The 16,784-nt window shown below is 40.4% G+C and overlaps 1 protein-coding gene across 1 annotated transcript in view; it reads left to right on the forward strand.

Annotated features, from left to right (window-relative positions):
- The window catches only part of GOLPH3 (golgi phosphoprotein 3), a 34,168-nt gene extending 26,441 nt beyond the window's left edge, over positions 1 to 7,727 (forward strand). The window contains exons 3-4 of the mRNA XM_065740011.1: positions 2,612 to 2,726; positions 5,749 to 7,727. Coding sequence (XP_065596083.1) covers positions 2,612 to 2,726; positions 5,749 to 6,173 — 540 coding nt within the window. The 3' untranslated portion in view covers positions 6,174 to 7,727. The remainder of the gene's footprint in view (positions 1 to 2,611; positions 2,727 to 5,748) is intronic.
- Positions 7,728 to 16,784: the final 9,057 nt, after the last annotated feature.

Consider the following 16,784-nt stretch of genomic DNA (forward strand, 5'->3'; position numbering starts at 1 on the left):
TTTTCTTTTTGAGGGTAAGGATAATTAGAAGAATCTGTTCAGTGGTTATTCATTCAGTTTAGCAGAGTTGAGAAGAAACAGTGCTCTGTTATCTGAGTGCCTAGCTGTGGAGAGGTAAACTTGGAGACAAAGTCATCATATTTTGTGGCTTCACAAGAGCTCGGAGAGACCTGATTGAATTGGATGGAAGACTTTGTGTTCCTCATAGCTTTCCTCTAAGTGCCTTTATGTTTAGGCTCATAGTGTTGTCATGGCTATATGCTGACTACCTTCAACTTCCTTGCAGTGGTAATAAAAAGTATCTTAATTCCATATAATCAAGAGATCCTGCTTTCTAAACTTATTAAGAGGTCTTTGTTAGTGTGTGTTTGTAGTGGTGCTGGTGAGGATGTGTGTTTGGAATTAATTTTCTATTAAGTAGGTCAGGAACTTCTCATCTTATCTGTTAAAGTGAGGTGGTTGGTAGTAGTAGGTTACTGACGGCAGGTGGCTGGAGCTACCTGCTGGAGCTGAAGTTGCTGTGAAATTAAATCATATGAGAGACTTAAAAGAAACTAACTTGTACCAAAATTACAACTTTTTCAAGAAGATAAATACGTTGTAAGATTTTTTTGTTTGGTTGGTTGGTTTTTTTTTTGCTAATCTTTAAAGAAAGGTGTGAAAAGTAGCTATTAATTGAACACAGTGTAGCATCTAAAAACACTTGAAACTTGTTCTGGTATATTTAAGGAATAGAAACTTCCAACAGCTCAGAAAAACATGGTGTAAAAGTGGAAGATGATGAAGTTGGTATGTGGTTAATGAGGTTTTTGAGTAAGCTGTGCTACAAGCTTGTAAATCGGAAAGATGCATGTGTTGTGTTTTGTTTCAAGTAGGGGTTGTCTGGACTAAAATTAAACCCTGAAATCCTGATCGATACCCGCTTTGCAAAAATACTTTGCATGCTTTATTTTTGTACCTAGGCAAATCTAATTCTTTTTAGCCTGTTGTTATTGACTGTTTAATTCTTGCTGATTTTTTTCAAATTTTAAATCGAGTGCTTTATGTACACTATCTAAAATGGAAATAACATTCTAGCAATGACCTGATAGCTGTTTGGAAATCTCTCCTACTAATCTCCCTTTTAGTTCAGCTTAGAATGAAATTTTCACTTTGTTAAAAGACTTGGCTTTTTTGTTGATTCATCAGATTCACAGCCTGCTGCTGGAGGATTTGTTTTTGACCATTCTGAACTATGTAGTAATGCACTGAATCTTTTATATGTGCTCCCCGTTTCTCATCCTTACTAAATACATGGCATTTCTTTCTAATTTCATGTTGTCATCTTTGCACACATCTCTGGTTAAGGATAATCTTGCCATTACAAAACCTTGTCACTCTTGCAACTCTTTTCTGTACTGTCCATCTGTGGACACTATGGAAATGCATTCTCACTCCTCTGTTATTTATAATGTGGATTATTTGAGTGACAGAGCTAAACTTGGGCTGTATTTCAGCAGAGTACGTTGAGCTTTTACTGTCTGATAAGAGGTGCCTTCTGACTGTTGGGAAGTGTTTCTGAAAGTAAGATCTCTTACCTGCTTATCCTTTAGATGTGGAATTGTTTTGATGTGGTTGAGTTTTTGTTTCCTGTTATTTCTTTACCTGCTTATAAGGGGGCCAACCTGTGGAACAATTGCCAGATTTAATCATTTTTGTAAGAAACTTTGTACCTGTCAATTCATCTTTCCCTGAAGAAATAGTGCTGTGGGAAAGGGAAGTGTCTTTTTATTAAAATCTGTATCTTTTTAGTGTTGCACTGTTGTCTTTTTAACCAGAAAGGCTGGTATTTGCGCTTGGTTTGTGTAACTGCTTTACTTCAAATAGGCAGTTACCCAAATTCTTACGTTCTATTATGTTACTTTGAACGATTTTCTTTCCTTAGAGCTCTCTGGGGAAATAATTCAATTAAATCATTTTGGAATTAAGTGACAAGCATAAATTCCTGAAGTATGCAATATCACTTCTTGTATGCGTATATTTTGCTTAACTACGACTGGATAGAAAGTAAGATTTCTCATCAGTGCATTCTGCAGAGCTGTAAAAATTACAGATGTTGTCTTCAACTTGTTATCCGTTGATCTTTGGGAGAAGAAAACCTTTTCCATTTCCTCAGTGATTTCTCAGTTTCATATTGCCCAATTGTTTAACTGCTATATTTTGTATCAGTTGGTTTGAAGCAGCATAGTAGAGTGCCATCAGAGGACAGTTTAAATCTGTAGTATACTTCCCTTCAAGGAGGAAGGAAAGGACCATATTGGTGGATTATCTTCCTTAAATATATGAAAATTAGTGCTAATACATTCTTAATAGCTGTAGTTGTAGGTAATTAACTTTTGATAATGGATAACTGACTTAGCACGGATTTTTTTTTGTAATTAAAATGTTGAATAGTCTTTTAATAACGGGATGTATTTTAAGCTTGCATATTCTTAACAGAAAGATTTGTCACTTTTTTTAGTTTCCCTTTGTTCTCAGTACAGGTAGATTTTCCTAGTTTGCTGTTGTTGTTGTTGTTCGATGTTTGTGGTGTATGAGTAAAGTGAAAACACTGTGTTTTATTCTGTTTTAGGTGATTTGCAAGTCAGATGCTCCTACAGGGGATGTCCTGCTTGATGAAGCTCTGAAACACATAAAGGAGACCCAGCCTCCTGAAACAGTACAAAATTGGATTGAACTGCTTAGTGGTAAGCCTTGGACATTATATATTTGTGTTTTTTTTCTCCCCTCAATAAAGCTGGTTACTTGGAATCGCTAGAGATTATACTGTGAGATTTTGGAGAAGAAATTATGAAAAATTTTAATTAGTTGGCCTTCCAGAGTAGTCTCTTGTTGATTGTAGCTTTTAATCAAGTGTAAGTAACTGTTGCTTTCAACTTAAGATGGTTCAGAAAGGATCGAGATGGAAGTGTCAGAGAACATCTCAGTTCTGTGGTAAAATGCGTCTTCTGGTAATCTGAAGTGAGTCAGGACTGTGCCCTGCAGCTATAACTGTCTTTACTGTCTTTATTCATAACTGGAAAGGAGAGCTAGTGGAAGTTTGGAATATAACCATATGGATTCAGCTCTCACAACTTTTGATAAGAAGTTAAGAAGATACCTGTACAGATGTAAAAAATGAGGGTAAAAAATCAGCCATCTGTTATAAGCAATAAAGATGAATTCCTTTTTTTAATTATCTGGGGTAATGTAACAAATATGTTCAAATACTGCATAACCCTTCTAGTTCTTCTAAATGAAGGCTTTTTGCATAAATCTTCCTGTAACACTAACATCAGTTTGATTTCACCTTTACAATTGCAGGTAAAACTCCTCATATAACTCTCCAATGGATGAGTTATATCAGTAGTAATGCACTGAATTTGGGCTGCTTAAATTAAATTTATCAATGCCATATTGTATGAGCCTGTACTGATTTTCTTTTTTTTTCTTTATTTTTCTGTAGCCAGAATTTTTTTTCTACGAATCATCTGTTTTTACGAAACGCACAGAATGCAGCTTTCTTGCAAAAGATCAGAGCTGTAATTTAATTGTGTGAACAGTGGAGGAAAAAATAAAACCTCTTTTGTCAAGGAAGGGGCTTATAAGACTTGAGATGGTTCATTTGAACCTTTCTGTTACTTGTAGAAACAGATGAACTTTAAAGCTTAGCAAAATTTTTCCAGTTCTCTATGAATCTGTGTTTTTGTTCTTCCTGTACTACTTTTCTGTTTTCCTGCACAGTACATACTCTGCCCTTTCTGTTCCTTCCTTCTGGTTCTGCGAGCATTGGTCAGTGGGTAGAGAGAATTAAGGGGTTCTTGTCAGTAGGGGGCAGGGCTGCAGCACATCCCAGCACTGTAGCCTGTTGTTGCTCAGCTCTCCTTCACTTCTGCAGCTTGTAAAAGCAGTCCTTTTCCTCTTCACAAATACTGACGTTTCTCCTTATCAACATCAAGTTAGTACTGGTTAAAAAAACATCACTTAATGAATGAACTGTATTGTACATTTTCCTTGAGGCATGAGCCTGATAAACTTTGGCTCATGGAAAATTATTATCATTAGTGCTGTGGCTGAGACTTAAGATCAGTCCTTTTTACTTGCACATGAGTATTTAATTACTAGTTCTTCAGTGACATTAGGGTAGTTTGCCTTTCTCGTAGTTGAGAACTGCCCTTTGAAGAAAATTTTTTACAAATCCTTTTTGTTGGGGCCTGATCTTGGGAAAACAGTAATTCCAGCCATCGTTATCAGAAGAGCAAGAATACTGCTTCTGATCCAGTGCATATGAGTTCACAGCCATCGTGGAAATCTTTGTATGGATGTCTGAAGCTACATTTGCTAGGCTTACTTGTAAGACAACCTCAAAGAGAAGAAATATATGGAGTACAGCAGTTTGGATCAAAAAGCCAAGTCTCCCTGCAGATAAAACTGGCATCTGTTTGTACTGGAGTAAGTGACTGTGTAGTGGTGGAGATTGGTCACAAGGTGTCACCACAGTACTGATTTTTATTATCACAGGCTCATCCACATACCAGATTTAGAAGCATCCGGGAAGAAATGTTCACTCTGTGAAAAGCTGAAAGGAGAGTATACCTTTTTTGGGGGGGTGATATTGTGTGATAGTTTCATTCATAGTCAAGCTGGAAAATCTCGTGGCAGTGAGGAGTGGGACCTACAGGACTTACCTTTCACTGTGCAGTTGGTATCACCCCTTTTATTTACTTGACTTGGCTATTGCTTGCATATAGTTTGTCACCTTGCATCAAGTGGGAAAGACTTTTTTTTGTGTTTTCATTTATTATTACTAAAAAATAACAAAAAAAAAATAGAAACAGATTGCTATAGAAGTTGCTAGACTGTTTATGGAAAAAATATTTCTGCATAAGAAATATTCATTCAATGCTGTTCTTTCCTCTCCTGTAAAATTGCAATGGCTTTTTAATATCAGGGGAAGATCTTAATGGTGAAATGCAGAGGTAGGCAGGACCTAAAAATCTTAGGTGAAGTAAACTTTTAAACAGAGATGGATTTCTCAGTGCTTAATAACTTCAGCTTTATATGTAGCTGTTGAGATATTTTGTGCTTTAAAAATTCCCTTCTCTTAAGTGCACACATGTGCTTTGAAGCACCCTTGAGAGAGGCAGGAGTGGAGGGAAGAGCATAAACTTGAGGAAATTGATAAGCCAGAGTTAATGTCGGGTAGTTATACATTAGCTTGTCTTTTTGGCATAAAGAATGGCAGTGACAGTTCTTCCAGTCTCTGAACTGATAAATGCTAGAAGTGGACAAATAGCTTTCAACTTTTGGTTAGTGCTGAAGAAGTCAGGCAGCTAGTCTAGACGGACTTGGGAGGCTCCTTCCAAGACAAGTATTCTGTTCTAAATGGACTTTTTAAATTTTAAACAATAAACATTTCTGTTATTACTACCAAAACTCTTTTTGTTCAGTAGTACAAGAGTGCTTATTTATCATATTCGTGATCAAGACATGATTTAGCTAGCATTTAATCCCAACTTTAAACATATCCCAAAACCCTTCAAGTTTGTCATGGTTTCTGTCCTTATGCATGTATCTGGATAGGTCAGAGACCAGAGAAATGCTGACGTGAGCACACTGTAGTAGTCAACTTTATGAATTTGACAGCTCATTCTGCACCACGGGGAAAAAAGTCACTGTAATAGTTCAGCTTAGATTTTGCCTGACTGGCTTTTTTGTTTGTTCTTTTAGGTGAAACATGGAACCCGTTAAAGTTGCACTACCAGTTACGAAATGTCCGTGAACGGTTAGCTAAAAATCTAGTGGAAAAAGGTGTACTGACAACAGAGAAACAGAACTTCCTTCTTTTTGACATGACTACGCATCCTCTGACCAACAACAACATCAAACAGCGCCTCATCAAGAAGGTTCAAGAGGCAGTTCTTGACAAATGGGTGAACGATGCCCACCGCATGGACAAGCGCTTGCTGGCTCTCGTTTATTTAGCCCATGCTTCAGATGTTCTGGAGAACGCTTTTGCCCCCCTCTTGGATGAGCAGTATGATTTAGCCACAAAGAGAGTGCGGCAGCTTCTGGATTTAGACCCTGAGGTTGAATGTATGAAAGCCAACACAAATGAGGTTCTGTGGGCTGTTGTAGCAGCTTTCACAAAATAACTGCAATCAGACTGAAGTGTTCTCTTCTCTTTCATGTAAACCAGTTGTTTCTCTTCTATTGACTATTCATATTTTCTGTAATTTGTACCTTCTCACATGATGAATCAGCTCTTGTTTAATGGGGATAATAAGTGGTGTATTCCTTCCTTTTCTGTGCATCTGTATACAGGATTTTGCTGGTACAAGAGACCTTCCTGTTTAAAACAACAACAGAAAAAGGTTTTACTGCCATATTGGCATTCCATTTCCTGTTAAGTATGAGTTATCTGAAGTACTTTGGTTTCATTTTATTGTTACTGAAGTGGCTTAACATGGAAAGCACCTCGAGGAAATGTGCATGCAATTGGATCACTAGTCTCAGCTGACACAGATGTGTGCATGCATCAGTACTTCTTCAGTACAATTCATAACAGATCAAAAAGGGCCTTTTTAAATCACCAAAGCTCTACATTGAAGCATCTACTAGGGCATATTATACACAGACATTTTTTTTTCAACTATGTCTAACAGAATTACTTTAAAAGCAGAAATTCCGTTAAGCAGCTTCATCAGTAGTTGCTGTGAAGATGCCCTACAAGTTTTACTTTCCATATAAGTCTCCCGGTACTTATACTTTCATTAGAACGATTGGTGAGACACAAGGCTAGCATAGAAAGGTCCGGTGGTTTCATAACACAGTTAGGGATGGAATACATTCCATTATATTGTATATATAGTTCAAGTTGTATATTAACAACTGCTGCATCTTAGTATTTTGCAAGACCTATTTAGTTGTACACCTGGTGCCCCTTACTTGCTGTCAGTTGTCGCCATTTGTTGGAAAGAAAGGCCTCATAACGAGCATGTATGTGAAAGCCTTTTTATTTCCACTGTCTGCTGAGTTTGCCATCCAGATACTCTGTCTATACATTGCCTTTGATAATTAGTGTACAGAAAGAGACCACTTTCTGTCATTGTTAGCTGTTTGTTTTTCTTTCCCCTCATGTATGGAAGAGGCTTGTGACCAGTACAGTTCTTGAGTGCAGTTTTTAATTTTGTTTGTAAGCAAGTTAATGTTTGTCTAAATGTCATAGTCTATTTTACACTTCAAAACGAAGTCAGCCCTAGCAGGTGTTGCATGTAAGTGGTTAGCAAGTAATGTCTGCAGTTCAGATGATTACGATTTCTGTAATGGGACACTCATTTTAATTTTTGTATACAGTTATGCTGATTAGCACACTATTATGGGGAAAAAAAACCAACAACAACGAATATATAAAACTTCAGCTTTTTAAAATTTATTGTGTCTTTACCACTGCTTGTTACATCTCCCACTGGTTTCACAGTGTAAATATTATGCATTGAACAAATAAGCATTGATTTATATATATTTTTTTCCTCATAACGCAGATTTATAGCGGGGCTTACAGGTGTTTAGAAACATTATTGGTTAATATTCAGAGCAAGCATACTAGATGGTGTATAACTGTAGAGTTGAAATTTAAGGGATCTCTTAATCTGTATACTAGCTTTTTACCTACAGTAAATAAACTATGATCTTGAAAGTGCCTGAAACAGAGCAAGCATGTCATTTTTATTTTGTGTTGCTTATTAGAAAGGTTTTATTGCTTAACTGAAAGCTTTAGTTAATATCCTTCTTATTAGAAAGGGTGAGTTTATACTGTGTAGAGCAAACTGACCTGACCAGCGGTGTCGCTCAGAGCTGCAGCGTTCATGACTGAGACAGGCAGAGTCAGTGTGAGTGCCTGCCATGGGCAGCCTCTTCTGTCTTGAGCACAACCCTACAGCCTCATCTGTGTCTGGACTTCCAATTTTGCACTTCATCTTAGCTCATTTAGATGCTTACGTAGCTTAGTTTAAAACACGAATTTAATTTGTCATTGCTACATAACATTTTTTTAACAAAGATTTTTAAAAACACCATCCTTAACATTTAACACCACTCTGTTCATTCAGTACTTACATACTGTTTCTTTAGTGAAAGAAAAAAAAGTATATTGTAAAGTATTTCAAACTCTGGTTTACAAATAAAAAGATAAACAGTGTTTTCTCAGTTGTAAGATGCTGTTTAAAACTTTGAGGAGCTTGGGGATGAACTTGCAGCTTACACAACTATTTTTAACATTTTCAAGCCATGATACTAGTTGAGGAAAAATGAAGATTACTGTGTTGCTCTTACATTTGACAGCTTACAGGATACTTTCTGTGCTTATCGTGTGTTTGCTTATTCACTGCTTTCATTGTCTCGCTGGTGGTGTTTTCTTGTATTCTGGAGCTCTGGGAGGAGACAGTAAATTAGTTGGAAAGGTCAGGAAAATAACTGAGCACTCAAAAGCACATTGAGTGCACAGAACTTCTAAAACAGCTTTGAAAAGCTGAAACGACTTGAGACAGCATCTTTCATAGTTCACTTTCTGCTCTCTGTCATCTTCAGTTTGTACTTCTTTATGGTCCTGCTGATCTTCATGTTAGGTTGCTGAGCATTCAGGGCTTTTGTTTGCCACTGAGCTAACATGTCTGAAAATGTCACTCCTCTTTAACCGCCTCTGGAGAGAGGTACTGACCCCTCCCCCCCACACACACACATGCAGATGTTAACTCCCTACAGTACTTAGCACCTTGGTTTTCCTTCAAGGTAGAACCTGTGTGATAGGGGAACTTGTGTTAGATTTATCAGAGAGCCGTCGGATATAGTACCATGTAGTTTGTGAAGAGTGATGGTATCTTCTGCTAGATTGCCTGGTGCAAAGCTGGGTATGTGGGGAAACAGAAGAGCTTCTGGAGTCTTCAAGTCCAAGTGTTAGCAAATCTTGAGGCCAACAACAACAGGAAGTTTGGAGGTTTAACAGGGATTGATCTGGCAAACAGCTCTGCCTTCATTACTATTTCAGGTTCATGGTTGAATGTGGAGACTGTCTTGCTCTGCTGAGATCCAGGTGCTCTTCTTCCTGTTGGCTGCCACTGCAGCTCACAAATCTGCTTTTAAGGGAGGTTTGGCTGCTCGGAGTCCAACTCTCTGGCTGCTTAAAGTGAAGGCTGCTAGCTGTAGCCTGGAGAACTTGAACCTCAAGGGGAAAGATGTTATTCAGGGACTCATTCTTTTCAAGCACACTTCCACACGAACATCAAAACCAGGATTTTGAAGGATAAATTCACAAGTGGTGTATGCGTAGACAGTTAATTCCACAGTCCTTGAGATGTGCCTCCTACTCTCCTATGTTTCTAGAGATGGCTACAGTGCTCCTATTATGGGGCTTCAGTGGAAACTCTCATGCATGAAGCTTTCAAGGTGCAAGTTGCGTAATTTGGCTATAAAAGACTGGTGACTGAGTGCTTGTGTTCATGCTCATTTCTCCTACAAAGTGAAGCTATGTATTAACTGATGTGTTCTCTGTGAACTGAATCTGTACCGAATCAAAAATAAAGCACCCTTTCAAGCATCAACTGCAGATGGTTAATGTGTGTCGCATGCACGCCATACCCGAAAGATTTTGTTATTCATCTGTTCAGTAGTCCACAAGCATGAAGGTTTTGATCTTCACCAGTTGGGAAACTGAGCTTCTCAGATTTCAAGGGAGGAAGGGAGGCTCTTCAGGTGGGGAGGAAGCAGGATAGAACCACTGCCTGTGCTGATCTCTGGACGACATCTGGAGTTTCCCTCCCATTGGTTCTTGTTCTCTCATTTCTAGAGAGCAGCAATGTGAAGCCTGTGCAGAGCTGAAGAAGAAATCACTTCTGACTCAGAAAGTAGGAGAAACTCATGTACAGACAGTTGTAAGCTGGTTTACTCAACAGTGGAAAAAGCAGGGAAATAAACACTGCTGAGCTGTGGCTTTTTAAATTTATTTCCTCCCCTCCCCACAATGTATCTGAACTTTGAAGCAGTTCACTGTTTCTAGTGACTCTCTTGACTTCAGCATCTGGTCTTCTGTTTCTCCTCTGTATCTTGGTGACTTCCTCCCATGTGCCCACAGTCTGTATAGGCTTCCAGCCTCAGATGTTGCCAGCCTTGCTTTTTCATTTTAACCTTTTATTACTGCTTTCTGATTTAGAGCCACCTTGAACTCAGCTTTTCACCGTCTTGACCTCAGAGTTCATTTTACTTCTTCTCTGTTGTTTTGAACATCCTCCCCTCCAACAAATACCTTCGTCAGCGCTAGCTGCCTGCCTGGCTGAACTGAAGCAGCTGGCTTTCTGGTATAGCTTGTAAGATACAATTTGATAAGATGAACAAAAAAAATGATACTAATTTACACGGAAACTGCTCACTGATGGGTTCAACAGTAAGTTACTGTCCCTGCAGCAATGGGAGGACTTGCAGCTGACCGACTATTGCCTCTTCCGTAGTGTGAGTAGCTCTTGTTTCTGAGTTGGTGTTGTATGGTCTTGCTGTCTCCTTATTAAACTTTTCTTGTAGTGTACACAGGATTGATTTTCCCTTTAAGGTTATCTACTTGTTAAAAAAAAAAAAAGGTTAAAAAGGTGGGTTTTTTTTTTTCTGTTTAGTTTGTTTATGTTTTTAAAGTGAGTTTTTGTGTTGCAACTCCAAGAAACATCTCCAGCTGGTTGTTTCTTTGGAAGATGTAGACAAATTATTTCAAAGGTTGCTTCACCTTTATAAAGGGACAAACAAGGAAAAGGCAGAGTTATGCTTGCAGTGTGACCACATAAGAACTATATTCATGGCAAAACAGGCCGGAATATTTTGCACTCCTGTTTTTTCTTTCTTGACTCCCAGCACATCACTCACTTCCTTTCCTTCTGGTGCATTTATCTGCTGAGAAGGGATTTGCCATTGCCTAAAGCACCAGTCTAGCAGGATTTAGAACATAACCTACTCCTCCCTTTCATACATTTCTCCTTTTTTCTTTTTCCCTCAGTAGATGTTAGAAGACTTCAGTGGCTTATGGCAAAGTCAAATGGCAATGTTCATAATCTTGCTTGGCCACTATCACAGTGTCTGTATGGGTCCTCTTTGTTTTCTGCCTTTTAAAGAGGAATCATGTTATAACCAGCTTTCAAAATTCTGTTCTGACTCCTTAATTTCCTGAGGACCTCAGTAACTTCTGAAAGATTTACCTAAGGTCTGTGTAAGTTTTGCAATGCTGAGCAGAACAACGCCTACACACCATTAAAAATCTCAGATTCTGTGTTCACAGGACTTGGAGAAGAAATTTAGCAAACCCAGGTCATTTCTCCAGGCAGCAATTCACAGTAGCCCAGCTCAGCCATGGAGAACTCAACTTGATGGAGCAGCCACATCAGTGCCTCAACAAAAATGGTTCAAAGAGAGCTTCCCCTCCTGCAAAGGCCCGAGGTTCCTGAGGCAGTTTATGCAATGTTCTTAGTGGCATTTTGAAAAGGTCTTGTACGTTATGCGTGCGTTATTGCTCTTAGCCCACACCTGTGTGAAAGTGCAGTTGGTCGTGGACCAGAGGTGAGGAAGTTTTGCTGCCTCTGGTGCTGCAGTGCTGCTGCTGGTCCAGGCAGACAGTGAGCCGTGCCAGCCCCGCAATGGATGCTGGCACCTTTCACTGGAGATTGCTCTCACTGGGATCCTGTCCTGTGTGCACCAGCGAGACGTTAGGGGCCGAAGCATTTCCGTGTGCATGGAGGAAGCTGGAGGTCTGTGCATAAAGCACTGCTGGTCAACACACTGCAGATGTCAGGGCTGTGCTCATGGCTGCGTGGGAGAGGAACAGCAGTTGTTCACAGAAGTTCCAGTCATCCAGGAAAGCACTGTGTCTGGGGAGGGAGCAGTTGTGCTTGACATGGAGTGCGTGCGACCTTCCATGAGCTGGAATACATACAAATAAAGCAGGCTGAAATGAAATGGAATTATAAACACATTGGGAATAACAACTAAGAGCTGACTGTTGGATGTGTTGCAAGCAGGAAATGGAGCTAAAATTGCTGCACTAATAAATTGCTTGCTGCAAATATGTTGCCTGATATTAGGCACCAGCACTGAGAGCAGTCTAGCTGAAGATTTACACATACTTCAGTTTACCTAAATCTGACACACTCTGCCAAAGCGATACCGGATCCCCCTTTTGTTGGGCTGATGTGCAGGGGAATTTGTACGCAGTGTTTACAGATAAGCATTTAAGCCAACTTCTTATATTTGTTTGTGAGAGAAAGCAGTTTTCTTTTGATTTTGCTAATGTAATCTCTTCTCCCCAATTCTTTTGTAGAGAATATGCTGCCAGGTTCACGTACAGCTGACGATCAGTGTAAGGGTTAAGGACAGTGAGCTGCACGCCACAGAAATACCTGATGCATTTTCATTTACCCTGCATAATGATGGAAAGAAGCACCCATTGCTCCATCTTTAATTGAAGTGTATCTTCAGAAGACAATTGCTTAGAAAATAACTAAAGGAATGAGCAGGCTGGTAACTATCCTGCCCTTAGCATGTCTTGCAGGCAATTTTCATTAGCTGCATAGAAAAGAGTTCAGAAATCCAAGTATTCACCCTGAGGGGTTATGGTAATGGTGGGATTCAATACTGCTCAGCCCTCAGCAACCTTGGCTGTACTGTCAGACCAGTCCCAGCTCTTCCACCAGTCTCTGGGCCCTCTGGGGCTTGCAGATTTGCCACTGGCAGGTCTCAGAAGAGCAGCCAGTTGCCCAGGCTGCCCCTCAAGCTCCTCTCCTCCAGGCTCATCTCTGCTGTGAACATATAACCCCAATGTGCAGGTCTGGATGCAAGTTGAATGCTGTATGTCCATCAACAAGAAACATCAAACATGGAAAATGATGATGTAAATTGACAGAAAAGCATAGATTAGAACCCTGACAGCTTCGGATAGAGGGGCAGCCTGAGGAAGAGACAACTTGAGTGTCTGGAGATCCTTGAGGATCTACCTATGGGTTTTATCCTGGGGGCTGATAGTGATGCTGAGATCCAGCCAGAAGAAATCAGGGAGGCTCAGGGAGGTCCTTGGGTCAGAGAAAAGACAAATATTATGCCTGTCTGTAGGACAGGAACATAGCACAGTCAGACTTGACTTTGTGCTGGGCAAACACAGAAAATAGGTCCTCTTGAGTCCATTTCCAAATGTGTAACAGAGAGGAAGGTACCTGGGAGTGGTCAAAGATTTACTAAGTGCAAATTGTGCCTCAGCAGCTTCCTGTAATGAAATGCCTGGCTGAGGAGGCAGTGAATGTAAGACCACCCGGTTTCAGTGAGGCTTTCAGCACCATCTCCACAGCACCCTCATAAGGACACTATGAAGGCATGAGCTGGAAGGCCAGACTGTGAGGTGAGGTGAGAAGTGACTTTGCCTGTGGGTTCCTGCAGTAGACTGAGGCTAGTAGTTTTCTGTAGCTTCACTAACCACACAAGGAGACAGTGTGCATTTCTGGGAAACTTGTGGATGATACAAAGTTTGGGAAGAGTTGTTCATGAACCAAATGGAAGAGGTTCCATTTAGAGGGACAAAGAGAATCTTAAAACTGGGACAACAGGCAACTATATTAGGTTATTTTCACTGCTTGTACAGCACTCCACTTCTCCTTGCTGAACTTCCCTGGGTGTCTGCTGGGGAGAAAGGTTCTGCACCTCCAGCCATGGCTGTAGGAATAGCTTAGGCTGAGACATTATTGAGCTTCTGAAAAGCCATTCAAGTCCATGGATGTTATTTATAAAGTTGTTTATCTACTTCAGGCATTTGTCTTCTGTGTGGAAAGGATTCCTATTGTAGATACTGCTGCTAAACAAAAGAGTGAGAAACTGTTTTGCAAAAGCGTGAATTTCTAGGGTATTTTCAGCAGATATATGCATCTGTCACTTCCTTCAAATACAGAATTATGCATCTACACCAGTGAAGTACTTGCCTTCCCTATTAAATACCCATTCATGAGTGGACATCATGGAACATACTACTGCAGCATGAAGCTTTTCTCCATGTGGGGGTCTCTCTTTGAGTGTCAGTCTGTATCACAAGAGTTTCATTCACACCATGGTTTTCAGTGTAGGCCCTTGGCATGTCTTAATTGTCAAATCAACTTTACTAAAGCCAATATACAGATTGCTGCCTCCATCCAACCTCCCTCAGGAAGAGAAAAAGGCTCATGCCACTCCAGAAATAAACATCTAGAGCACCCATCGAATAACTGCCTTTTGGTGCTCTGATATAATGAGAAACATCAGCTAGGACCATTTACCAGCCAGGAGAATCAACAAGAAAGGGGTCAAAAAGCAAACTCAGCTGTAATCACAGTGGGCTGAAGTGTTGACTCATATTGTAAATTGTGGTAATTGTTTTTTAATTTAATTAAATGCACACATAACTGTGTAATTAAAAGTATGTAGGTGTCCTAGGTTTCTTTAGGAACTAACAAGCACTTTCATTCTTGCTTAATGTCTGCTTTGAGTCACAGCTAATGTGAAGCAACCATAGTCACTCTTCTAATGGCTTTTACTACGTGGACACAAGGTCATTTATAGCCAGCTATCTTTTATCTCAGTACTGACCTTGCGTGTGTTTCAGTTAAGGGCCTCATATTCAGATTGCTCAGTCTTCTAATACATGACCTGTTCTTTTTAAGTTTCACTTAGTAAACAACTTCTTCTGGTGCTTATTACTTCCAGGATGGAAGAGGCAAAGGCTTCTTTGCTGTGTTTTCTCTGAATGAGTTGCTAACTTTCCTTTGTGACTTGTTACATTGCAGCACTCAGCACTGATATGCATATTAGAAAATGTGTCCCGTGTTTTGGCTAAATCAGATTTTCTAGTGAGACATCCTGCCTTAATGTAAGGATACCAAGAGAATGGGAGCCTTGCATGTCTTCTGTCTTGTCGTTGGGTAGTTTTGTTTGTACAAGGTTAAATCAGTGCCAATATCATGCAATTGTCCCACATTTCTAAGGCTGGTCTTCCCAGTGTAACTCCCAGCTGTTACATTGTGCTATTTTCCCTATGAAGATGCATTTATATTGTAATTAAGTCACTTCACAATGTTTTCAAAACCAGACTGAACAGCTTCAATTCCTTAAGGGCATATCAGTACAGAAGAGTAGACAAGTCACACTGACACGATTATGCCAGGAAAATAAAACTGCCAGACTCCAGCAGAGCTCCTCACAATGATATTTGTTTTGGGGTAGAAATTCTTTTCTTCTAAACTCCTTCCAAAAGTATGTTGGTGGGAGGTGGTTACCCACTGCCCCCTCCTGCCTAGGGCAGGATTTTGGGGTGGGCAAGGAGCACCTAGGCTTTGGAGACCAGGAGAATCCCAGAGAGGCTCCATGCTGCTTCCATCACCCCCTTGGATGTAGAACATGAGGTTTCATGAAGCTAAAAATGCTTAAGACAGTCCCTGGTGCTTCCCATCCCTACTGGTAAGCCTAGCTCTGTAAACACTGCTGGGATCTCACTTTGCCCTCGTGGCTTATGTGAACTGTAGATCGAGCTACTGTTGTATATTTTCAATCATTTGCTGAGAAGAACCATTTCAGATTTAAAGCTCAAGGATAGGGTTGCCTCAGAGGTTTTTCTGTAAGTTCAGAGCAACCTGAACATAAAGACATGAAAGTTCACAGAAGCTTGTTGGAGCCTGTAAGTGGGTCACAAGACGCTGAAGCGCTGAGTGAAATAACACCCACACAAATCAAATAAAAGAGTAGCTAACCTGTATTTAAAAAAGAATAATCTTTCTGGGTGCCTTAGTCATACATGTCTTAGGCATGAAAAATTCAAGAGAGTGAGCACTTAGTGGAGAAACGGACGCAGAGGATGCCTCAAACCTAAGCACAAAATTATCAGGCTGACATTAGCAGGTAAATCACCTTCCCTCAATGCTCCAGGGAAATGGGGTGTGTGCAATTTCTCTGGGAAATCATGAAATCCGAAAGTGTGAACCTTGGATGTGGTGTCTAGTGAAGGCTTTAGAGGGAAAATATCTTGACAAAAATGTCTCATACAAGAGCCCGCAGTTATAGAATGAAAAAGATAAGAGAGAGAAGAACTGGAGAGCAGGGAAGGTGGGATAAACCCTACATGGTGCCCTGCTGACACTAGTTACAGAGGGATGCAGCTGTGTGAAGCGATGCTGAGCAGAGCAGAGCCATGGTCTCAGTAGCTTGAGTGCCTGCTCGCGGGTTTTATCTTTGTTCACAGTAATTACAGCACAGCCCCAACCAGCACTGCAGTGTATCTGTAATTACTGAGGCCCTACAGGGTTCCTAGAGGAGGTTTTGGATGTTTTGGTGGCTGAACCCAACTGCTAAGAGGCTGTGGGTTGTGCATAGATAGAGCTGCTCTCAGGGCTGTGCCCCAGGGATGGCTGCCTCGCCCCGTGGGTTTCTTGTGCCACATGCACCAGAGGCTGTGGAGTGGAGGAAGGCAGCGTCCCTGGGGTCTGACTTGACTCTGGGAAATGAGGATAAACAAAGTTATCCCCACACAGTTATGGGGAACACAGCTATTCTGTCACAGCTCATCCTGTCCTTCCGCTACTACGGTTTCCAAGTAAAAATGGAAGGAAGAAGGGTATTTCTTTCTTATACAAATGCACTTGACCTGGACTACTGTATGTTTGACAGAGATTGATGCTGTCTTCCTGTCAATCACCTGTGATTTTTTTGTTTTATTATTTTAACTGACG

This window comes from Cyrtonyx montezumae, unplaced genomic scaffold (genome assembly GCF_038088225.1).
Source record: "Cyrtonyx montezumae isolate F1298 unplaced genomic scaffold, pur_monq_1.0 scaffold_25, whole genome shotgun sequence".
NCBI classification, from domain to species: Eukaryota; Metazoa; Chordata; class Aves; order Galliformes; family Odontophoridae; genus Cyrtonyx; species Cyrtonyx montezumae.